The sequence below is a fragment of the Cenococcum geophilum genome (assembly GCF_001692895.1).
Source record: "Cenococcum geophilum 1.58 unplaced genomic scaffold K441scaffold_7, whole genome shotgun sequence".
NCBI lineage: Eukaryota > Fungi > Ascomycota > Dothideomycetes > Gloniales > Gloniaceae > Cenococcum > Cenococcum geophilum.
In genome coordinates this window covers 2,999,509-3,018,959 of record NW_027137565.1, presented here as the reverse complement: position 1 = coordinate 3,018,959, position 19,451 = coordinate 2,999,509, and the positions used below count along the sequence as shown (strand labels likewise).

Below are 19,451 nucleotides of genomic sequence, written 5' to 3'. Positions count from 1 at the left end.
CCCCCTAAAAAGTCAGCACTTAAGTAGTTGGTGTACCAAACGCGTAACCACGCGTTTGGTGTACTACGTGCTATAATTATACAAAACTAATTAGAGGTGCTTTATATATAGTAAGGAAGGATATTAGTCTATAAGGTATACCTAGGAAGAATATAATAAGTCTAAAAAGAGATTTAACAGATAGATTAACTAGTTTATTTTAGACTATAAAGGAAAGGAAGTAGAAGAGTCTCTTAATAAATTAATGGAAGCCCTTATAATTAATTTTAACTTAAATACTTAGGAATAGGAGACCTTAAAGATATTCTTAACTACTTTTAAACCTTTTACGGACAGCTAAGTCTTTAATATTACGACCATATTAGCCGACTGCTCCTTTATACACTTAATTACACCCAAAAACTGGCCCGTAAGTATACCTATTAGACCTATTATAGACGTTACGGACCGCAAACAGGACCTATTTGCATATATTACTACAAAACACTACACCCCTAAAGAATTCTATAGCGTTATAATTGATATAGGTACCTTTAAGAAGTCTACTATAGGTTACGGACAGTACCTTATATATAAGACCACCATAAATAATAATATGGATATTAATACTATATAAACTAGGGCTATAAACGTCTAATTCGGCATCGGCTTAACCACATTAATTAAATTAGTAGCAGTTAAGACCCTAATTAGCCTAGTTAACTTCTACGTAATAAAAGCGGACACCCCTTTTCTACTCTGTCTTACGGACATAGATAAGTTATAGGTTTACTATAATAATATTACGGACACCGTAATTAGCCCTATAACTGCCCTAGAAAGTAAGCATATTACCCTACTAATTATATAACGATTTGGACACCCGTTCCTTATATAGGGAGAAACTTTACGGACCTATATTTAGGAATCTTTTAACTATAACCCGTGCTACCTTACTAGTACTAAAATCCACTAACTATACTACTATTTTAGCCACCTATTAGCCGAAAAGCTATATAGAGTCCTTAAACGCTCTAGACATAACGACGTTAATAGGAAGGTAATTAACCACCTAACCAAATACTACTCTTTTTACTAGAAATACGGACGTTCTCTAGGTAGATTTAAGTTTACCCTTTATAAGGACCTTAACTTTAACTACTTAGTATACGTGGACATTATATACATTAACGGCAGTCTAATATTATATATAATTAATAAGGCAACCTACTATTAAGCCGCCCGTTAGTTATAAAATATATCTATAAAATATACTTAGGACATTTTACGGACCTACTGGATTAATATATACCTTAGACCTCCTAAGTATATTACCTATAACGCTAGTAGGAACTTTATTAGCAAGGAATTCTAGCAGTATACTATAGCTATAGCTATATTAACAAAAGCTATTCTAGTTAAGGCGTATTAATCTGTTAGGCTTATTAAGTAAGCTTACCTAGCTTTATAGAGAGCTTACTAGATTATTATAGACGAATATAAGAATATTTAAAAGGAACTAGCTTTATAAATAGCCGTAAAAGCCATTAATAACACTATTAGCCCTAACGGACTAGTACCTACCCTTTTAGTCTACGGAGCCTACCTAAGGATAAGCAAACTGGACCTTTTTGCCCCGTCTATTATGGATTAAGCAGCTATAATACAGAAGGTAATAGCCAAAATAGTTAAATTACGGGCTAAACAAACTGTTAATAACGCCCTATACTACTGTAACGGACCTAATATAACCCTAGTATATAACCTCCCGCTTAATTCTAAAGTCCTTATATAGTGTAAAAGTGGTAATTAGACTAGACCTTACCGTTTACTAGCCGTAGAAGATGAGACCTACTATATATAGCTCCCTAGCGGACTAATAAGCTTTAAAAGCACATCCGTAAAACCCTATTTTCGGTTTAAAAACACCTATAACGTTAAGCTAGACAAACTAGAAGCACTTACTAAATTAGATAAACTAGAAGCACCTACCAAATTAAATAAACTAGAAGTACCCTTACCTACCCTAAAGGTCCCCTAGAAACCTACTAAACCTACTAAACCTACCGTAAAGCGTGGCCAAGAACACCCCCGTAAGAACCCTGTAATGGAGAATTACCTAACCTCTATAGGTATATCCGTAAAGCAATCTCCGCCTATAGATATATTAGTTCTAGTATAGGAAACCCCTTTTACGGACTTACGACGCAAAGAGATTAACGGACTACTTAAAAAGGGCGTTTTTACGGTTATAATGGAGAGAGAGGTTCTGCAAGGCGTCCGTATATTTAACTCGCGCTTCGTTAATGAAATTAAGCACCCTAGTACTAATAAAGCCTTTAAAAAGTCAAGGCTCGTCATATAAGCTTATAATGACTAGGGAAAGGACTTAGTCCTTACGCAATCGCCTACGATCTAACGAGTTAGCCAACGGATTATACTTGTACCAGTGCTTTTATCCATATTCGATATTGTTTAACATTTACTAAATATTGAATATTTACATTCAATATTCAATCTCAATACAATATGTTCAATACTGAAAGTTATTAAATATTGACGATTTTAGAGTTAAGGTGGGTAAAATAAGGTGTAAATGCCTTGGTAAATGACTTTGGCCTTTAAGTAATACATATATATTTCAAATTTATTAGGTAAATATATATAAAGTTAAAATATATAAATATTAAACTTAATTTTACAGAATATTGTATACTAAGTGCTTAAAAGGGTGGCTGCTTAGTAATATTATAGCCGAGGGAAGGCTTAAAGCGGCAAGTGTAGTAGCCAAAGGAGAGCCTAATAAGCCACCACCAAATACGTTAAGCCAAAGATCGCGAAGTTGACGATAGCGGTGAGAGCGGAGGTGAGAGTGAAGGTAAGAGCTGTTGTATTTTAGAGCTCTACCAAAGCCTAGAGCCGTACGGAGCTTAATTACTATATTAAGGCTCTATACATACGCAATCCAGATTTAATATTTAGTAATCTATTTAATAACAAAATCGTCTTTAATATCAACTTCAATATGGTCCTATATTGATGTTAAATACTAATAAAAGTACTAACTTGTACTTACGCCCGGCCTATAGCAAAGTAAACCCATAGCTCTTTACCTATGGGACATCTTATAAGCCTATATATAATCCAATACCTACCTAAGTAGGGATATCTTTATACGACTACCGCTTAAGCTTAATTTGCAACTAGGAACAATTTTATAGGTTATAAAACTACTTTACGGAGTGCCAGAAGCTGGAAACCATTAGTTTAAGACGTATTACTAGTATTACGTCCATAAACTTAAGATGGAGCAGTTAACCTATAACCCTTGCCTCCTATATACCCTATTAAACGGCCTTAGTATTATTAGGCTCCAAATAGACAATACTCTCTTTTTAGCAAACTAGACTTTTGCGGATATAGAGGAGACTAAACTATAAGAAGCTAAGTTCCTAGTAAAGCTATAAAAGTAGTTAACTAAGCAGACTCTAATTAAGTTTAATAGAGGCTTAATTATATAAAAGGGTAACTTAATCTAGCTAACCTAGGAACGCTAAGCTTAAAACCTAAAGCTTATTATAGTAAAGCCTATAGACCTTACCAGTTCCCGTAAAGAGACCTATAAAACCGTAAATATAAAGGACTAATACGCTGCACAGCGTATAAGAGGCGCCTATATTGCTATAATCTACTAACCTAAATCTGCCTATAACTTATCCTTTGCGGCCTAGGTAATAGATCTATAAAAAGAAAATATTAAGTAGCTTAATAAGCGCATTTAATAGCAGATTAATAATATAATAAGAGGATTTACTTTTATACCGCTAGACCTAAATTCTATTAGCGTAATGGTATTTATAAACGCCTTCTTCGCTAATAATAGGGACCTATTATTGCAAATTGGCTTTATAATTATACTTACGGACTATAATTAAGACGTAAATATACTATATTGGTCTTTAATTAAATGTAAATAAGTAACCCGCAGTGTACTAGCTTCTAAACTATATATACTAGCCTATAGCTTTAATATAGCAGCTGTAATTAAATTAACGATCCAGAAGATCCTATAATTAGAGTAGCTACCCCTAGTTTTATATACCAATTTAAAGTCCCTTTATAACTGCCTAGTTAAACTAGGTATAATATAAGAGAAGAGGCTTATAGTCGACCTAATGTGCTTATATTAGGCCTATAAACGATATAAGATTACGGAGGTTAAATAGATTAGCAGCGAAAACAACCTAGTAGACGCCATGACTAAGGCAAAGCCGTGTTAAGCTTTAAAAACCCTAATTAATACGAATAAGCTTAACCTAAAGGTTATAAAATAGGTGGAATAAGACTAACGGAGCACCTACGGTCTATTTACGGCCTGTTGGAAGGCCGTATAGTTTATTTACGGCCCGTTAGAAGGCCGTATAGCTTATTTTACGGACTATAAGTAGGACTTACGGCCGACCTAGAGCACCGTTTAGAAGGCAGGCCAGAGGGCACCTCGGGAGGGATTTTCTATATATTTTCTTACGTGTTTTACGGTTCTATTAAGGCAATTACGGAGGCTATATATAAGTGGTTTTATTTTTCAAGTACCGTTAGTGTATAATTATAGCACTTATTATACTAACCGCGTGCTTACGCGTTTGGTATATTAACCACGCGTTTACGCGTTTAGTGCACTAACCACCCACTTATACGTCTAGTGCACTTCTAAAGCACTAACTAATTAAGGGGGAGGCGCATTAGTATATAAACTACGTAGTCTGCTTTATACAATTAACAGTTACCACTATCCCAAAGAGTATACGATACTATACGTATTTCGTGCCCTGGGATATAACTCACTTATACTATTAAGTTGGTACAAACACTAATATAATACTTTTTATAAGTACTATTAACGACGGTAAGTTCTATAATCTAACTTTAAGGCTTAAACTCTAATAATGTTATATATTACTAAGTTGCTAAACTAGAATTACTATATAAAAATACCCTTCCCTTACTACTAGCGGCGCTAGATAAACTTAGAACGTCTTTAGTAATATAGTTAAGAAGTTATTACCTATTCCTACCTCTATATTCTAGTACAATTACTATATAGGCGGCGTGGATATTGCGGTAATTACGCTTATATTTTACAATATAGAGAATCAATAAATAAACCTAGAAGCCTCTATAGCACTTCTTTCTTAATATAATAATTGGTAATTGCTTTCCACCATCCCCCTATAAGCCTATTAATTATTAAGCAAGCCGTAAGGACGGCTATAAGTAATTTCAAATTAGCTTACGCAATGCCTTATTTAAATATTTAATTTATAAGCGAAAGTCGTATATATAAGAATACCCTTTTTAACGCTCTATAAAGTAGATTATCCTTAACCCGCTGCTTCGGGTGCAGTGTTATCGATAAGGCCTGACCAATAGGAGGCTCTTGTTTCAATCTCCATGATAAAAACTTTACACGGTGTTCCTGCACGGCCCTGAAACCGGCCTAAGCATTGCACCTCAGCGGGTTAAGGGATAGATTTCTATAGAACAGTATAAGCTCATTAAGATATTAAGTAAGCCTACTGTTTAGCTTATATAGAGGCCGGTAGGAACTCTTAGGTTAAATATAGAGGATTAAGGAAGCCTCTATTAAGTCTATTAGTAAATACTATAAGAAAGCCTCGTAATAGTGGCGATTAGAAGAGGCCTAAACGTGCTCTAAGGACTCTATATAGCTGTAGTAAATGTAAAATACCGTTCTACAATAAGGACGAGTGTTAGCTACCCCATATTGAGCAACTCAACTCTAAAGACTAAGCTTATATATCAAAATACACTAAAATCAAAGGCTTCGGATATCTGAGTACGGGCTCCAAATTTAGCTCACCTGATTGATGCGCACGGGCCATCTTCTCGTTGGACGTAAATTGACAGGTAAAGGGATAATCATTGGAATAAAAAAAGATTTTTTTTTTTTGGGTTACTTGCATTTGCAGGAAGTAATGGTTCATCCCTATGTCTCGATAAGAGCGAGCAGCTTAAAGTAGCAGAAGCTCGCTTCGCATCTTTATTAACCTTAGGGTGCGGTTGCGCAGCACTCCAGTTGCAAAGCCAAAAGGGAAAGGGCTTTTCTATAACTAAATACAATTAGTACGGGGCCCTTTGCAAAGAGCATTAGGCAAGAAACACTGAGGTAAATTTCTTTTCTTTCTTGTTTCTTTTCATTTTGGGATACATTCTACTTATTTTCCGTCTTTCCAGCGGCACAAGCGGCACCAGATTATACATCTGCCTTACGTTTCAGCACAGACGTATCACATTTGGCCTGGCCCGACCTCTAATACAGGTAACATGCGGAACGTTAATCCCCCAACGTAAATTTTAACCCAAGTTTATAAGTAATAAGCCAATCAATTTTAGAGCTTTATTATATAGACTTTAATTAATATATATAGAGATAAGGTTTTCTAGGGGGAGACCCCCTAGGACCCCCCTATATAGAGCTTTTGCTTAATTTAGAAGTAGTAGTAAGATTAAGGCGTCTTGGTTACTGCTAGGTAAGGATCTACTATAGTGACCAAGGCGCCCTACTTAAGCTAGGCTTAAGGATTATATTAATTACAAATCTAGTATATATTTGGACTGCAGAGCTTTAATATAAAGCCCTCTACGTAGGATCTAATATAGTGGGTACATATTTACGTTCCCAAATATCGTCACGTAATACAATTTTTGGGTAACGAAAACCGCCGTTAATATTGCTCAACTGACACCTACTAAAGGTTCCTCCGTCCTTCCTATCTCCTCTTTCACCCGTCTCCTCGTCCGATGCTATCTATATCGCTATATCAACCAATAAATCCCTTAGTGGAGACTAGGGAGGGGTATTAGAGCGCCTCTAGATCTTATAAGGAAGAAGAAAGAAGAGAGAAAGGTATAAAAGAGGGAGTATTTATAAATAGGAGGAGGCCTACGAACAGGAGATTAGGCAGCTATAATATAGATATTAACGTTGCTCGACTAACACTTACCAGACACCCCTCCGTCCTTCCTATCTCCTCTTTCACCCATCTCCTTATTAGATGCTATTTATATCGCCACATTAACCAATAAATCCCTTAGTGGGGACTAGGGAGGGGTATTAGAGCACCTCTAGCTCTTATAAGGAAGAAGAAAGAAGAAGAGAGGAAGGTATAGAAGAGGGAGTATTTATAGACGGGAGGAGGCCTATAAATGGGAGATTAGGCAGCCATAATATAGACATTAACATTACTTAACTGACACCTACTAGACGCCCCTCTATTCTTCCTATCTCCTCTCTTACCTATCTCCTCATTAGATGCTGTCTATATCGCCATATCGACTAATAGATCCCTTAGTGGGGACTAAGGAGGAGTATTAGAGCACCTCTAGCTCTTATAAGGAAGAAAAAAAGAAGAGAGGAAGGTATAAAGGAGGGAGTATTTATAGACGGGAGGAGGCCTACGAATAGGAGATTAGGCAGCTATAATATAGACGTTAACGTTGCTCGGCTAACACCTACCAGACGCCCCTCCGTCCTTCCTATCTCCTCTCTCACCCGTCTCCTCGTTAGATGCTATCTATATCGCCACATTAACCAATAAACCCCTTAGTGGAGACTAGGGAGGAGTATTAGAGCACCTCTAGCTCTTATAAGGAAGAAGAAAAGAAGAGAGGAAGGTATAGAGAAGGGAGTATTTATAGATGGGAGGAGGCCCTATAAGTATGTGATTTGGTAAGTACTAATAAGCATAAGATTCTCGTACAAGATAGGCTTAATTACTTACCAAAATACAGGGTATCTCTGTCACTGCAGTAGCTACTACAGTAGTAGAGACGCCTCAAATATTTAATATAACTAACTACTGAGGCTGTTAATAAGTAAAAGGTAGGCTACTAATATGGTGCGAACGATATAGTTATTAATATCATTTATAGCCTGTTTTTGCTTCTAGTATACGCGTAGATCGTCCTTATATTCGGCATAGAGCTAGTTATAGGCAGTAAGCTAATTTAGGTCTAGCTTTGCTATCAATATAACCGTAGGTAGTATGTTCCTTAGTATGGGCCGACTTAGTAGTTCTAGCTTAGAAGATCGTCTTTCTTCTTAAATAGGTCGATATACTGCTATACCTCGTTAGTTTTGGCTATATCTTAGATAATAAAGAACTATTAAATCCAATTAGATAGCTTATTAAGGATAAGGTTAATTTTTAATTTAGTAGAGGTTATTATTTTTAAAATTTAATAGGTTAGGAAGGGTCTAGGTTAGGGTCCAACTAGCGTCTTAGCAGAACCTTATTTAGATATTCCAAACTTTTAATTTAATTTATTAGTTCATTTATTAGTCAGATTTTGTTATAGGGAGCGCGATTAATAACCCCTACTAACAGCTCTAACCACGTCTAATTTTTAATTTATAAATCGGCAGATCTATAGGTAATAGTTATTTTAAATAGCTCTAGGTGCGGTATATATAAAATCTTAACTATAGTATAGAGAAGTCATAGCTACTAATATGCGGTCCTAAGTAGCATGTATTCTCGGAGGTTACGTAACTCCTTATATAAGCAACATTTCCGCCCTTCTAAAAAAAATTAAAAATTCCAAAAATTGATTAACGCTATAGACAGCAGCAATATTAATCCGGTAATACTGCCAATTCTCTCTATATACCATTATATGTATATCTAATAGCTCTAAAAGCGGTAAGAAGGTAGAACGGATAGGGGGGTTAAAATTTAGAAAATTGGATTTCGCGGTTAAGCTATTTAAAAGTCAGGAAACTAAGATAAATGCTATATTCTTTGCTTACCTCCAAGCCAGTATATAATTTCCTAATTAGGAAAAGTTGTTTACAAGTAGTTACTACTACCTCCGTATAAAATCTTCTTATTATACCTCTTTAGTCTTACTTATAGATAACTAAAATCGTTCTATATCGAACCTATGTTCAAACATAAGCCCTAAAAGCTTCTTAACTCGTAAGATTGCTACATAGGTTAGCCTAGCTATCTTATTCTTTTCCTTAATATCTAGAACCACCCAGTTAAGTATTAGGCCCTGGCTTTTATATACAGTAAGAGCAAAAGCTAGAGTAATTGGAAATTGACGCCATAAGCAAGAGCCTCTTATACCCTCCTACTTATAAAGCATAGAAAATATAGGGACGACTTTCTTACTATCCTACCGAGTAAATAGGGCAGGTCCGTTATACCCATCTACCGTAATTAGTAGTAACTAAGGCTAATCCTTTTTAATATCCGCGTATCCCTTTTATATAATATCTTTAACTATACTAGTAGTACCGTTTACTAAGCCTAGTTTAACCTAGATATTCTATATTAGTATTACTTTCGCGCCAATATATAGGGCTAGATTCTCTATAGTATCGCACTAATTAGGAGTAACTTTCCGCATACCTATACTAGTGTTAACTAACTTAATAGCCACTACTAGCTATAAAAGGTTGCGAAGCCGAATAGCGTTATACTTACCTATAGTAGCGCGTGTGCTATATAGCCGAATTATATTATTAAAGCCCGCAACTTTATTAGTAGATAGGCCCTACTTATACCTAGTTAAAAGAAGCTTCTAGGTTAAATTACTTACAGAATCACTATATAGCTCTATAAGGGCGGTCCTAAATATAGAGCTCTTAGCGTTATCATTACCCTACCACATAACTTAATCTAGGACAGCTGTTCGGTCAATCGCCTTATAGGCTCCCTTTCTATAGCTAGTAAGCTCTGACGGCCTAGCGGGTAGATTACTATATAAGGCCGCCTAACCTATAGGGGGAAGCTAATAGAAATCGCCTACTAGCAAGATGTTTAAGCCTTTAAAGTAGTTATTATTATATATAGGGTAAATCTAACGGAGGCGGTAATCAATCCAGGCTAAATATACTTGCCCAATTATAGATTTCTTATCAAGGATAAGATAGTAAATATCCTTAAAAGCTTATTATAGAGGCGTAAGACTAGTAGCAGGCAATTTCTTAAACGGATAATTTACCGGCAACCTTAATAGATTGTATATAGTTCTGCCGTTAATACTAAAGGTAGCTACCCTAGTAGGGGTAGCTTAAGCTAATAGTAATAGCTTACTATTAGCCCTTGCCATATTACAGAGCGTAGTAGAGAGAATAGCAATAAGATGCGATTTACCAGTTCCTGCCTCTCTATTAACGTTAATCCGCAGTAGGGGGGGGCTAAGGCCCGCTTAGATCTGCCTATAGTAATTAACTACAACATTATAAATATAACGCTAACCTAGTTATAAGGAGGACAGAGTTACTATTTAGGATAGGCGGCTCTATAGTAGAGGCTATAGCCATACTTCCTACTAATAAGTCCTCTTATTAAGCTACGGGTACGTACCCTAATATATACTCCAGTTGTAGTTATAATTAAGCTCCCTATTACCAAGCCTATCAGGATCCTTAATTTCAACTCTATTGGTATTTTAAACGCGGGCATATAGGGCCTTAAAGGACTAGTATAGCTCTAAGTCGTTTACAAAATCGCCCTTAAACTTATTAATATTATTAGTAGTTTTATAACCTTCCTCTAGTTTCTAATTATAGAAGTAGTTAGGTAGGTACTAATAAGAGTTAATACAAGCCTAATAGGAAGCCATATAATCAGGGGCCCTAAATCTATTAGTATAAATAGCTACTTCCTTATACTCCCTCTACGGGTAATAAAGAATAAGCTTTACACGGCAGAACTTAGAATACTACAGATGGGAACAATCGCCGTTATATCGCGGAAAGTATAATATAACTTAAGGCCTTACTCTTAGCCAACGCTTATAAATAGAGTAATTAAAATGGAGTAGAAAATTAAGGAAAGTAATATCCTCTACCCTATCTGGGCGGCGCTTATATTTCTTATAGTCGGACAGTCCGTACCCTCTTAGTTACCTATTATTAAGCTTATATATAGCGCTTTAATCGTCCTCCTAGCGGTAGTTTAAAGTTACTATATTTCTAAAGCCTTTATAAAGGGGAATATCAAGAAGTAGATAGTATACCTCCTGCACTAACTAATCGCGTTTAGTAATAAGCTTATTTATAAACCTAGCCACAACCAAACTAAAGGCATAAAGGCTATTGGCATGCGGCTGTACTAATTAGAGTAACTCCTAGTAGGAAGTCAACTTCTTCTCTTCCTTACTGCAATACTTGCCTATATAGTTAACTATTACTAATACGCTTATAGCAGGTAATGTATTAATATTCGCCATCCACGCTAATATTATAGCTGCATTATAACCATTAAGAAGCTCATTATTACACTGCGGACAAAACGTCTAGTAATATAGATTTTAATCCTTTAATATAGCGGCCTTATTGCGGAGAGACCGTAGAAAATAGAAGCGGCACTCCTTTACTCCAGTAGAGCCTTTCTTTAATCTTAAGCAGTAAGATTCAGTACAATTATAGTACCGTTAAAATCGATTAAGGTAGGCAGTAAGAAGCTCACTAGTATTAAGCTATTCTTTATAGCTAAGAGTAGAAGGATATTAGAGATCGGGAGGCCTAGATTAATTAGGATTAATTATAGATATAAAAGTAGCCTAGTACTTAGCAAAAGCCGCCCTTAATTTAATAGCTAACAGATCTAGCTTTAGGGCTATTAAACTCTATAAGAAGCTATATATATAGCCGCTACCTTATACTTACCACTCATATTAGGACTAAAAGTCAGTGCTATTAAATAGGCCTATAAGCATGTGCTTCCTAAACAGATTAAAGCGGCAATATAGCCAGTAAGCAGCAATATACGGATTATTATTAAGATTCTAAGAAGCAATCCGGTAGCGCTAAGCCTTATTAGCAGCCTTATATTCGTCAAATAGAGGCATATAAGAGTGTAGATTATACTAATATAGATTAGCAGCGCTAAGTGTAAAGAATAGAGACCCGCTCTTAATATTCTCAGTATAAGCCGTAAGCTTATTTCTCTTCTGCCTTTAGTAAGGTCTAGTGCCCTTAAGGTTCTATATATGCCATACAATCTTATTTAGCAACTAGCTACCCCTATTACTATTTATAAGATTACTAAGCTTATCTAAAGATAGACCATTTTTATCTAATTGGCTATAGAGGAAGCGGGTAGCGTTAAGGGCTTGCTCTCTTATAATCTAATTAAACACATAATAGTAAAATAAGGGGTAGCGGCCAAACCAACCGTCCTAATACTTAAGTATATACTTAGCGTACGCAGCTAGGGTAACCGTACGGCTTCGTGGCATATTAAAATCGGCTTTACTATAAGGAAACAGAGTAGGAAAGGCGCTACGCATAATAAAACTAGCTAATCGCTTAGAGAGAGGTATCTATTGCATAGTAGGAACCTCTAAGCCCACTTATAGGTCTTATTAGTATTAAACCTCACAACCCAAAAGCTCTAATTTATTAAGGTTAGGCACTAGATTAGGAACTAAAGTATCCAGTACATTATTATTAAATTCGCCGTCTAGTATATTACTGCCAAGCTTAGTAGGTAGAGGATTAATAGCAAGACATTATATAGGAGCAGTAGGGTAAGTTGTCGGGCTACTAGAATTAGACTCTAACTTGTTAATATAAGGTAGCTAATCTAATATAGAGCCATTTTTGGGTAAGCTGGTAAGCCGGGTGCTATATATTTCAACGTTATAATAATCAGGATAATTGACCTTTAGAAAGTAAAGCCACTATACTATAGCAGAGCGCCTTACGGTATACCGCTTAGTAAACCGCTAACTTAGGTATTTACTACCTTCTACTACCGCAGGCCTTACGACTAGTATATTAAGTTTAGTAGGTAGCCGTGGTAGCTGCCTCTAGGTCTTTAGTATGTTCTAGCTAAAGCAGCAGATATAGCCAGTATAGCAATATTACTAGCCGCGTACACGCATAACTTACAGATAAACGTATACGCGCGCAATTAGAAGCTCCTCTACCGCGGTAAGTATAGGTAAGAAGCCAGGAACAGGCCCCGGATCGAGCCCATTGCTATCACTAAATAGGGGAGGAAGGGTTAAATCCTTAAGGCTATCGGCGTCCTTAATACAGGCTTTATATACACCTATATTATCACCCTCCGTAGCTAAGCCCATTTAGAACCACCGCTCCTTATAACGACTACACATCTCTATACGTTTAGCCTATAATATACTCCTAAACTTCTTAATTCGCTCCTAATCGACTGCTAAAATAGGTAGTAGTGTGGCCGTAGCCGGAGCTTGCTGTAAGGGAGCTTGCCACAAGGGAGCTTACCGCGAGGGAGCTTGCCGTAAGGGAGCTTGCTACAAGGAAGGTGGTATTAGTAGTAGGGTAGGTATTAGCGGTAGTATAGGTATTAGCGGTAGTATAGGTATTAGCGGTAGTATAGGTATTAGCGGTAGGGTAGGTATTGGCGGTAGGGTAGGCATAGGAGCTAGTTCCGGCAAGGACGCATTTAGGCTATCTAAAGTGCCTCTTCTACTGCACGGAGCTTCATCTGCAGTATATAGCGGAGGAGTAGGTAAGTAAGCTTCACCCCGTTAATTAAGAATGCGGTGCCCTCGCTATATTACCCTAATTATCTTCCGCCGTTAAGCTATTTCAGGAGTATCTTGGCTATTCTAGCCGCGAGGCAGGAAGGCGTTCTCGGTATCATTTTCAGGTAGAGCAGTTCGCTGGCGCCTTATAGGACGATTCTTAGTAATAGAACCTAACTCTATAAGAGCTCTCCGCTTATTTAAATCATATTTAGAGACCTAGAAAAGTAAGCAGAAGTAGAAGTAATATATAGGGAAGACGCACCTTTAACCGACATAACTGGCACAGCTTTAAAAGCTTCTTTAAAGGGCCGTCTTTAACAAAGTTAAGGCGGGGCTTATGGATATGGCATTTGCTGCACTTAATTACAGTAGAATCTGCCATATTTAGAATGTATATAGTAGTATTAATTAAGGTATCAATAAAGGAAGGTGCAATACTAAGATATTTTGATGTTCATAATATTTTGATGTTCATCACGTGGATTCTGCCACAACTTACCGCGCGCAGTCTTGTTTTTAACTAATTAGAAGCCAGCTTTCTAACCAATCAGAAGCTAGCTTGGCGGAGTTTGAAATCCAGGACCCGAATATAATAGACCACTCGTACCTCGGGTCAACAAACACTTTCTGTTCTAGTACAAGCATCCCTAAGATTTTTCATGACTCGAGTATTCACGCTCGTCACTTTTCCACTTGCAAGCCATCTAACACTCCACTCACCATTGCACCGAGCACGCTCATGCTTTCTCCGACACCGTCATCGACGCTCTCTCCGATGCCTTATCCGTCGAGCTTATCGCATAGCTAATCTCGACACCATACTCGATCGTTTTGGCCACGCCGCCCTCATTCAGCGTGCGCTGCACGCTCTCGAAATTCTCAATCTGCGACGCTTCGATCTCGACATCGCGCCCGGCCTCCTTGCCCCAACCCGCATAGCTCGGCACACGGCCGCGCTCTTCGTCGCAGGTCGAATAGTTCTCGCTTTCGTCGAGCTTGCGCGCGCCCTTGTGTGAACGAGAGAGCCGCCACATGGGAAAGGAGCCGGGGTATTTGGGCGTTTCGGACGAGGTGGGTGGTTGCGAGGAGGGCGAGTCGAAGATGCGGGGCGCGAGGCGGTTAAGGAGTGGTTTTAGGGTGGGGAGGCAAGCGCAGATTATGCCGACGTTGATTTCGACTTCGCTGGTGGAATGTCAAAAGGCCGTTCAGGAAATGGAGTGAATATTGGAGCGAGAGGCTAGGAGGAAAAAAGGCATGTCAAATTGAGAGCATTGAAGTGCTGAGTTAAAAGGAGACAGGACTTACGCCCATCCCGCGACGCCCACTTTGTAGCGGGTGAAATCTGTGGAGTGCAGCGACGGTACCATAGTTACCAAGCGGACAACGCTAACGATACAAGCACTGTTTCTTCTGTTAGATGCTATTACTGGTTCCCGCTCTTGCGTTTCATCGAGATAAGCTCACAAACTGCCCACTGCGAGCAAAATCATCAGCAAGTATCTCTGCCTCTTACTGACGTTCAGCCTCAAACACATCCGCACTGACAACCCTAAGGTGGCAAAATCTGTGGCAATGTTGCAGACAGCTTGAACGTAATAATATGCCTTCTTATTAACGCATGTGCTCTTCACCAACAAATCCCAGCCGCCAGCAACTGGAGTGCAGCCGAATGTGGATACGATGATGCTGATGAAGCTGTAGGTGACGTCAAAAGCTATGATGCAGTAAGCGGCGGTGCGGAAAGTCTTGTCCGGGTTGAGGCGAAGGTAGAAGAGCAAGATCGAGACTTTGACGAAGCAAGTGCCGATGAAGTAGAAGTCCTGGCCTAAGAGGTCGATCTGGGAGTTGTTAGCCACCGTGAGGCGGTTATGGGAAGCGAAAAGGGTGCAGTACAATAAGGAAAGGCCTTAGTTTTGGGATATAGAGCTCCCAAAGGTGGACGCCATAGCCATATGGGATATCTGAATTGAATACATTTTAGTTACTCTAATGCTTTCTGAAGTGAAATCTGTGTTGTACGTACTTGCTATTCTCAGACTGCAGAATGCCCAGGATACAAGCTATTAGATAAAAATCAGTGCTAGCCCACGGTCAAATATGCTTAGCAAGCTTTACTAGCCCAATGGTAATGAATACTATATTCGCCTGGGTTAGTCATCAGATATTTACGAGGAATATAAGGAACCCACAATCATCCGAACCCGGCGACCGAACAACAACGAATCGGGTATACAATCGTAGGAGAACGATGAATGTAGCTATGCAAGTGAAAGGCAGACTGACTGCAATAACTTGGTACGCAATCGAGTCTGGGTGCTCGAAGTTGGCTATCACTCCTGGAGGAGGCGTCGTAGCCGGTACGTGAGAATAATCTATCAACATGGTAGATCACCACAGAGAGACCAAATAATGACACTTGGAAATGAATCGAAGACGGTGTCGATAGAAGGGAATGAGAGAAAGCTATGCAATCCTGCTCAACAGCTCTTTGGAGAAGCATCCTCTTAAGTAACTCATGATAGAAACATAAAGTTCGTGGGATAGAATTCGGTAGCCAGGCACAGAGATCGCCAGTATCATTTTCCGGTCACATCGCGCTGATCCTTTCCAGGGTACAGAAAAAGTGCCGGTTGGCATAGCGGATCGCCTAACAACCGACAGGCCTAGCGGGGGCGCATTATTAACAAAAAGTAAGAAGTGCTTGAAAGGAGACAAAAAATAAGTCTTGAAATTTTACCCAGTGCGTATTCTAGACACATTTATGTTGTACAAATATGTAGGTACGTCTGTCTTGGGGAGCAATCCGATTACGTAGGTGGGAACTTGGCTGGTGCCATCGGGACGACCTAGGAAAAAACGGCTCGCTTCAGCTGTGTAGAACCTAGCCGGCGTTACTAATTGCCAAGGTGGTTGCTTTTCGAAGCAGAAGTACAGTGCAATAGATAACGAACATTCCCTCTTTTTGCTTTCCAAAATATAGATCCACCACGGCTTCCTCAATCCGATTCAGACAGGGTCAGTAGTCGCATCATGATAGCCTCCCCAGTGCGATAACCTCCCCCAGCATCCTAGTGGTTGGGAGAGTGATAGTCTCGGGGAACACAATAGAACAGCCCACTCCAAGCCGCAGGTACAGTAAAAACTGGTTAGTACGATAGGGGTTGTACGGCCAAGCGAATCGTTTTACAGTAAAATCTTTCTACTACGATACGGTTGGTACGGCCAATTATATCGTTATACTAGTGGTATTGTTATAACATACGTCCGTGCACGACAAATAGGGAAGAATCTTATCCTAAAAGTAACTCACGCGCCAAAAAGCCTCTCTCAACTATCTCGTATCGTTATAATGGGGTTTTACTGGACCGATGGTATTGTTATACATAAAGTCACGTGTTGCGTTAGTAGGCAAGAAAAAGGAGGCCAACACGTCACCAGGTATCCGAAAAGGGCATAGGGTATCTACCTTACGGGCCAAATAGCCCCCCCATACAAAATTTCTTCTGGTTAAACCGATTTTGGTGGCAGGAACTTAACGATATCACCAGAAGTCAGTTTATCGTAAAATACACCAAAAAAGTTTTGGTAAAGAGATGTAGATCGTAATACAGAGTATATCGTTGTAATCAAATATCGTACTAAAGAGTTTTTACTATAGACCTTTCGAAAGGATTGTCTATTCCTTTTTCTATCCCTTAACCCGTCAATTATGGCGCAACGTTATCGATAAGGCCCCAGCCAATGAGGAACCCTAGATTGAACGAACTTTTGGTGTTGCATGCACGGACCCATAACCTTATCGATAAGGTAGGACGCCAGCGGGTTAAGGGATACCCGCCTAGCCTCTACTAGAGCAGTGATCTTCGCGACTCGACATATACCGTAACCATAAATGAGAAGGGATGCAGGCCGGCCTCAAATCAGCAACGTGCAGACAGCCCAGCTAAGAGGTTCCGGGTTTGCGGTATCGCACTCCGTCTAGATGCAGCAAGCTTTGCGTTCTGACAAGGTATCGTAAAAGAATAAAAGAGCTTAAGGCCCTGAGCTGAGTTTCACCAACACTACTCTTTTGCGTCCCATCTTGTGATATATTTGCCTCAAGTCTCGGGATCCCAACTAGTATTGCAGCCGTATCTGCATATCATTTTGCTTTCGCGAGGTATTGACAATAGAATCGGCATCCAACATTGGCAAGGATAAGTACCCCAGAAGCTATTGCGGGGTAGAATGCCGCCATCCAAGAGTCGCTCAAAGACGTCAGCATAGCTGCGGAGTTGTATGCACAAATCTCGACAAAGAATGCAGGCTAGAGCGGAATGCAAGAGATTAGAGAGGCGGGAGAGGCACGGATGGCTCTGGTTTTGGAAGCGTGGAAGCTATTGCGAGCCATCCGAGGGCCTGTCGATACCTTGTTTGAACACTTTGAGAGAGTAATTGATCTAGCGCACACCATTGAATGTCTCAGGAGATTGTATGGTCACTAACAGGTGAAAATTTACTAGATGTCGCATACATCTGCCTGTCGAGCACTACTCGAAATGGGCGTGTTTGATACGCTACCCATGGATGGACAAGCATGGCCGCGTCTGAATTAGCTGAAGCATTGGGTGTTGACGAGCTGCTGTTGGGTGAGTGAAAGAACCGGGTTCCTCAAGCAATCTGATAGCTACTGGTTTGACGTATCCAAAAGTTCGTCTCATGAGGGTTACCACTATCCCGGGGCCCTTTTCGGAAGTTTGCGCCGCAGGCGTAAGCACACACGCCCTTCTCTCAAATGTACAATGTGCCTGCACTCCGCAGGGTACTAAAGCTTATGTGAGTTCGTTTCATTTCTTGCGAGGATAACATCACTACTCCGTGTTTTACTAACCTCCCTCTACCCTTCAGGTGCGATGAGTACTGGCCTCCGATGTTGCAGTTACCCAAGTTTCTCAAGCAGGGCGGCTAGAAGAACCCCGAATCCGAGACGAATAATCCATATACATTTGCCCATAGGACCGGAGGTAAAACAATGTGGGAGTACATGGCGCAATTCCCGGAGCGAACCAAGGCATTCGACTACGTCATGCAATCGCAGACACAGGCGGCGATGCCTACCGTGGGCCTCTTTCCATTTGCAGGCGAGCTCAGCAAATTTAAGAACGATGACGAGACTCCGTTGGTAGTAGATATCGGTTGAGGCAAAGGACATATCACGCAACGTATAAAGGAGTTATGTCCAGATATCAAGGGCCGCATAATCCTACAATGCCGGTCAGATGTTATCGACGATATTAGCTGGGAATTTCCAGGGATAGAGCGGATGAAATATGGCTTCTTCACTCCGCAACCTATCAAAGGTATGTCTTGATATCGGGATACTGGAACGTGCCATGGCTAATGGAATCGCGTTAACTTAGCAGCACCCATCTACTACATTCGACGATGTTTGCACGACTGGCCCGATGAAGTTTGTGTTCGCATCCTAAAGGATATTGCTGCCTCGATGGATCCTGCAAAGTCGCGTCTCTTGATCGCAGAGATGTATCTCCCGGATCAAGGAGCCAATATCGAAGCTGCTTGGTTCAACATGACCATGATGACTCCCAGTGGACGAGAGCGTACCAAAAGCGACTGGACTTAGACAATACTGGATTCAAGCTCGACAAAGTCCATACATCTCCTGGAATCAATTATGGAGTCGTAGAGGCGTATTTGAAGTAATGGCGGCCTATGAACTATGTGAGAGCCACCCTGCGGGACCTGTAGCGCGATTAGAAGCAGTTAATTTGCTAGCGTAAGAAGGTAGACGCGTCTAAGTCCATTTATGTAAGAATACCGCTTTTTAATTTTCAGAAATCAGATTACTAAGTCGGTAAGCATCAGTTTGGGGTCCGATGTATCCCAAAACTCATCCCAGTCAGTTAAACTAATCCTTTGAT

At 39.6% G+C, this 19,451-nt stretch overlaps 2 protein-coding genes across 2 annotated transcripts; one reads left to right on the top strand and one right to left on the bottom strand.

Moving 5' to 3' along the window:
• Positions 1–14,017: 14,017 nt before the first annotated feature.
• K441DRAFT_604325 (uncharacterized protein) lies at positions 14,018–16,275 on the bottom strand. Its single transcript, XM_067645336.1, has 7 exons — positions 15,720–16,275; positions 15,646–15,665; positions 15,554–15,590; positions 15,424–15,491; positions 14,995–15,368; positions 14,836–14,931; positions 14,018–14,712 (listed from the first exon to the last, which is right to left on the bottom strand). Exons 1-7 carry the CDS (start codon positions 15,910–15,912, stop codon positions 14,268–14,270), a joined length of 1,233 nt encoding a protein of 410 aa, XP_067507892.1. The 5' UTR covers positions 15,913–16,275; the 3' UTR covers positions 14,018–14,267.
• A 1,571-nt stretch (positions 16,276–17,846) lies between these two features.
• Positions 17,847–19,153, top strand: K441DRAFT_684899 (S-adenosyl-L-methionine-dependent methyltransferase; the record flags this gene model as incomplete). Its single annotated transcript, XM_067651828.1, has 7 exons — positions 17,847–17,960; positions 18,033–18,076; positions 18,106–18,158; positions 18,221–18,279; positions 18,479–18,691; positions 18,740–18,869; positions 18,930–19,153. 7 exons carry the CDS (start codon positions 17,847–17,849, stop codon positions 19,151–19,153), a joined length of 837 nt encoding a protein of 278 aa, XP_067507891.1.
• Positions 19,154–19,451: the final 298 nt, after the last annotated feature.

Excerpts from the sequence above, each read along its gene's own strand:
- K441DRAFT_604325 (XM_067645336.1), bottom strand. The coding sequence starts at position 15,912 with ATGTTGATAGATTATTCTCACGTACCGGCTACGACGCCTCCTCCAGGA. Across the intron at positions 15,591-15,645 it reads TATTCATTACCATTGGGCTA|CTTGTATCCTGGGCATTCTG; the intron begins GTAAAGCTTGCT and ends TTTATCTAATAG. Across the intron at positions 15,369-15,423 it reads AACTAAGGCCTTTCCTTATT|ATCGACCTCTTAGGCCAGGA; the intron begins GTACTGCACCCT and ends AACAACTCCCAG.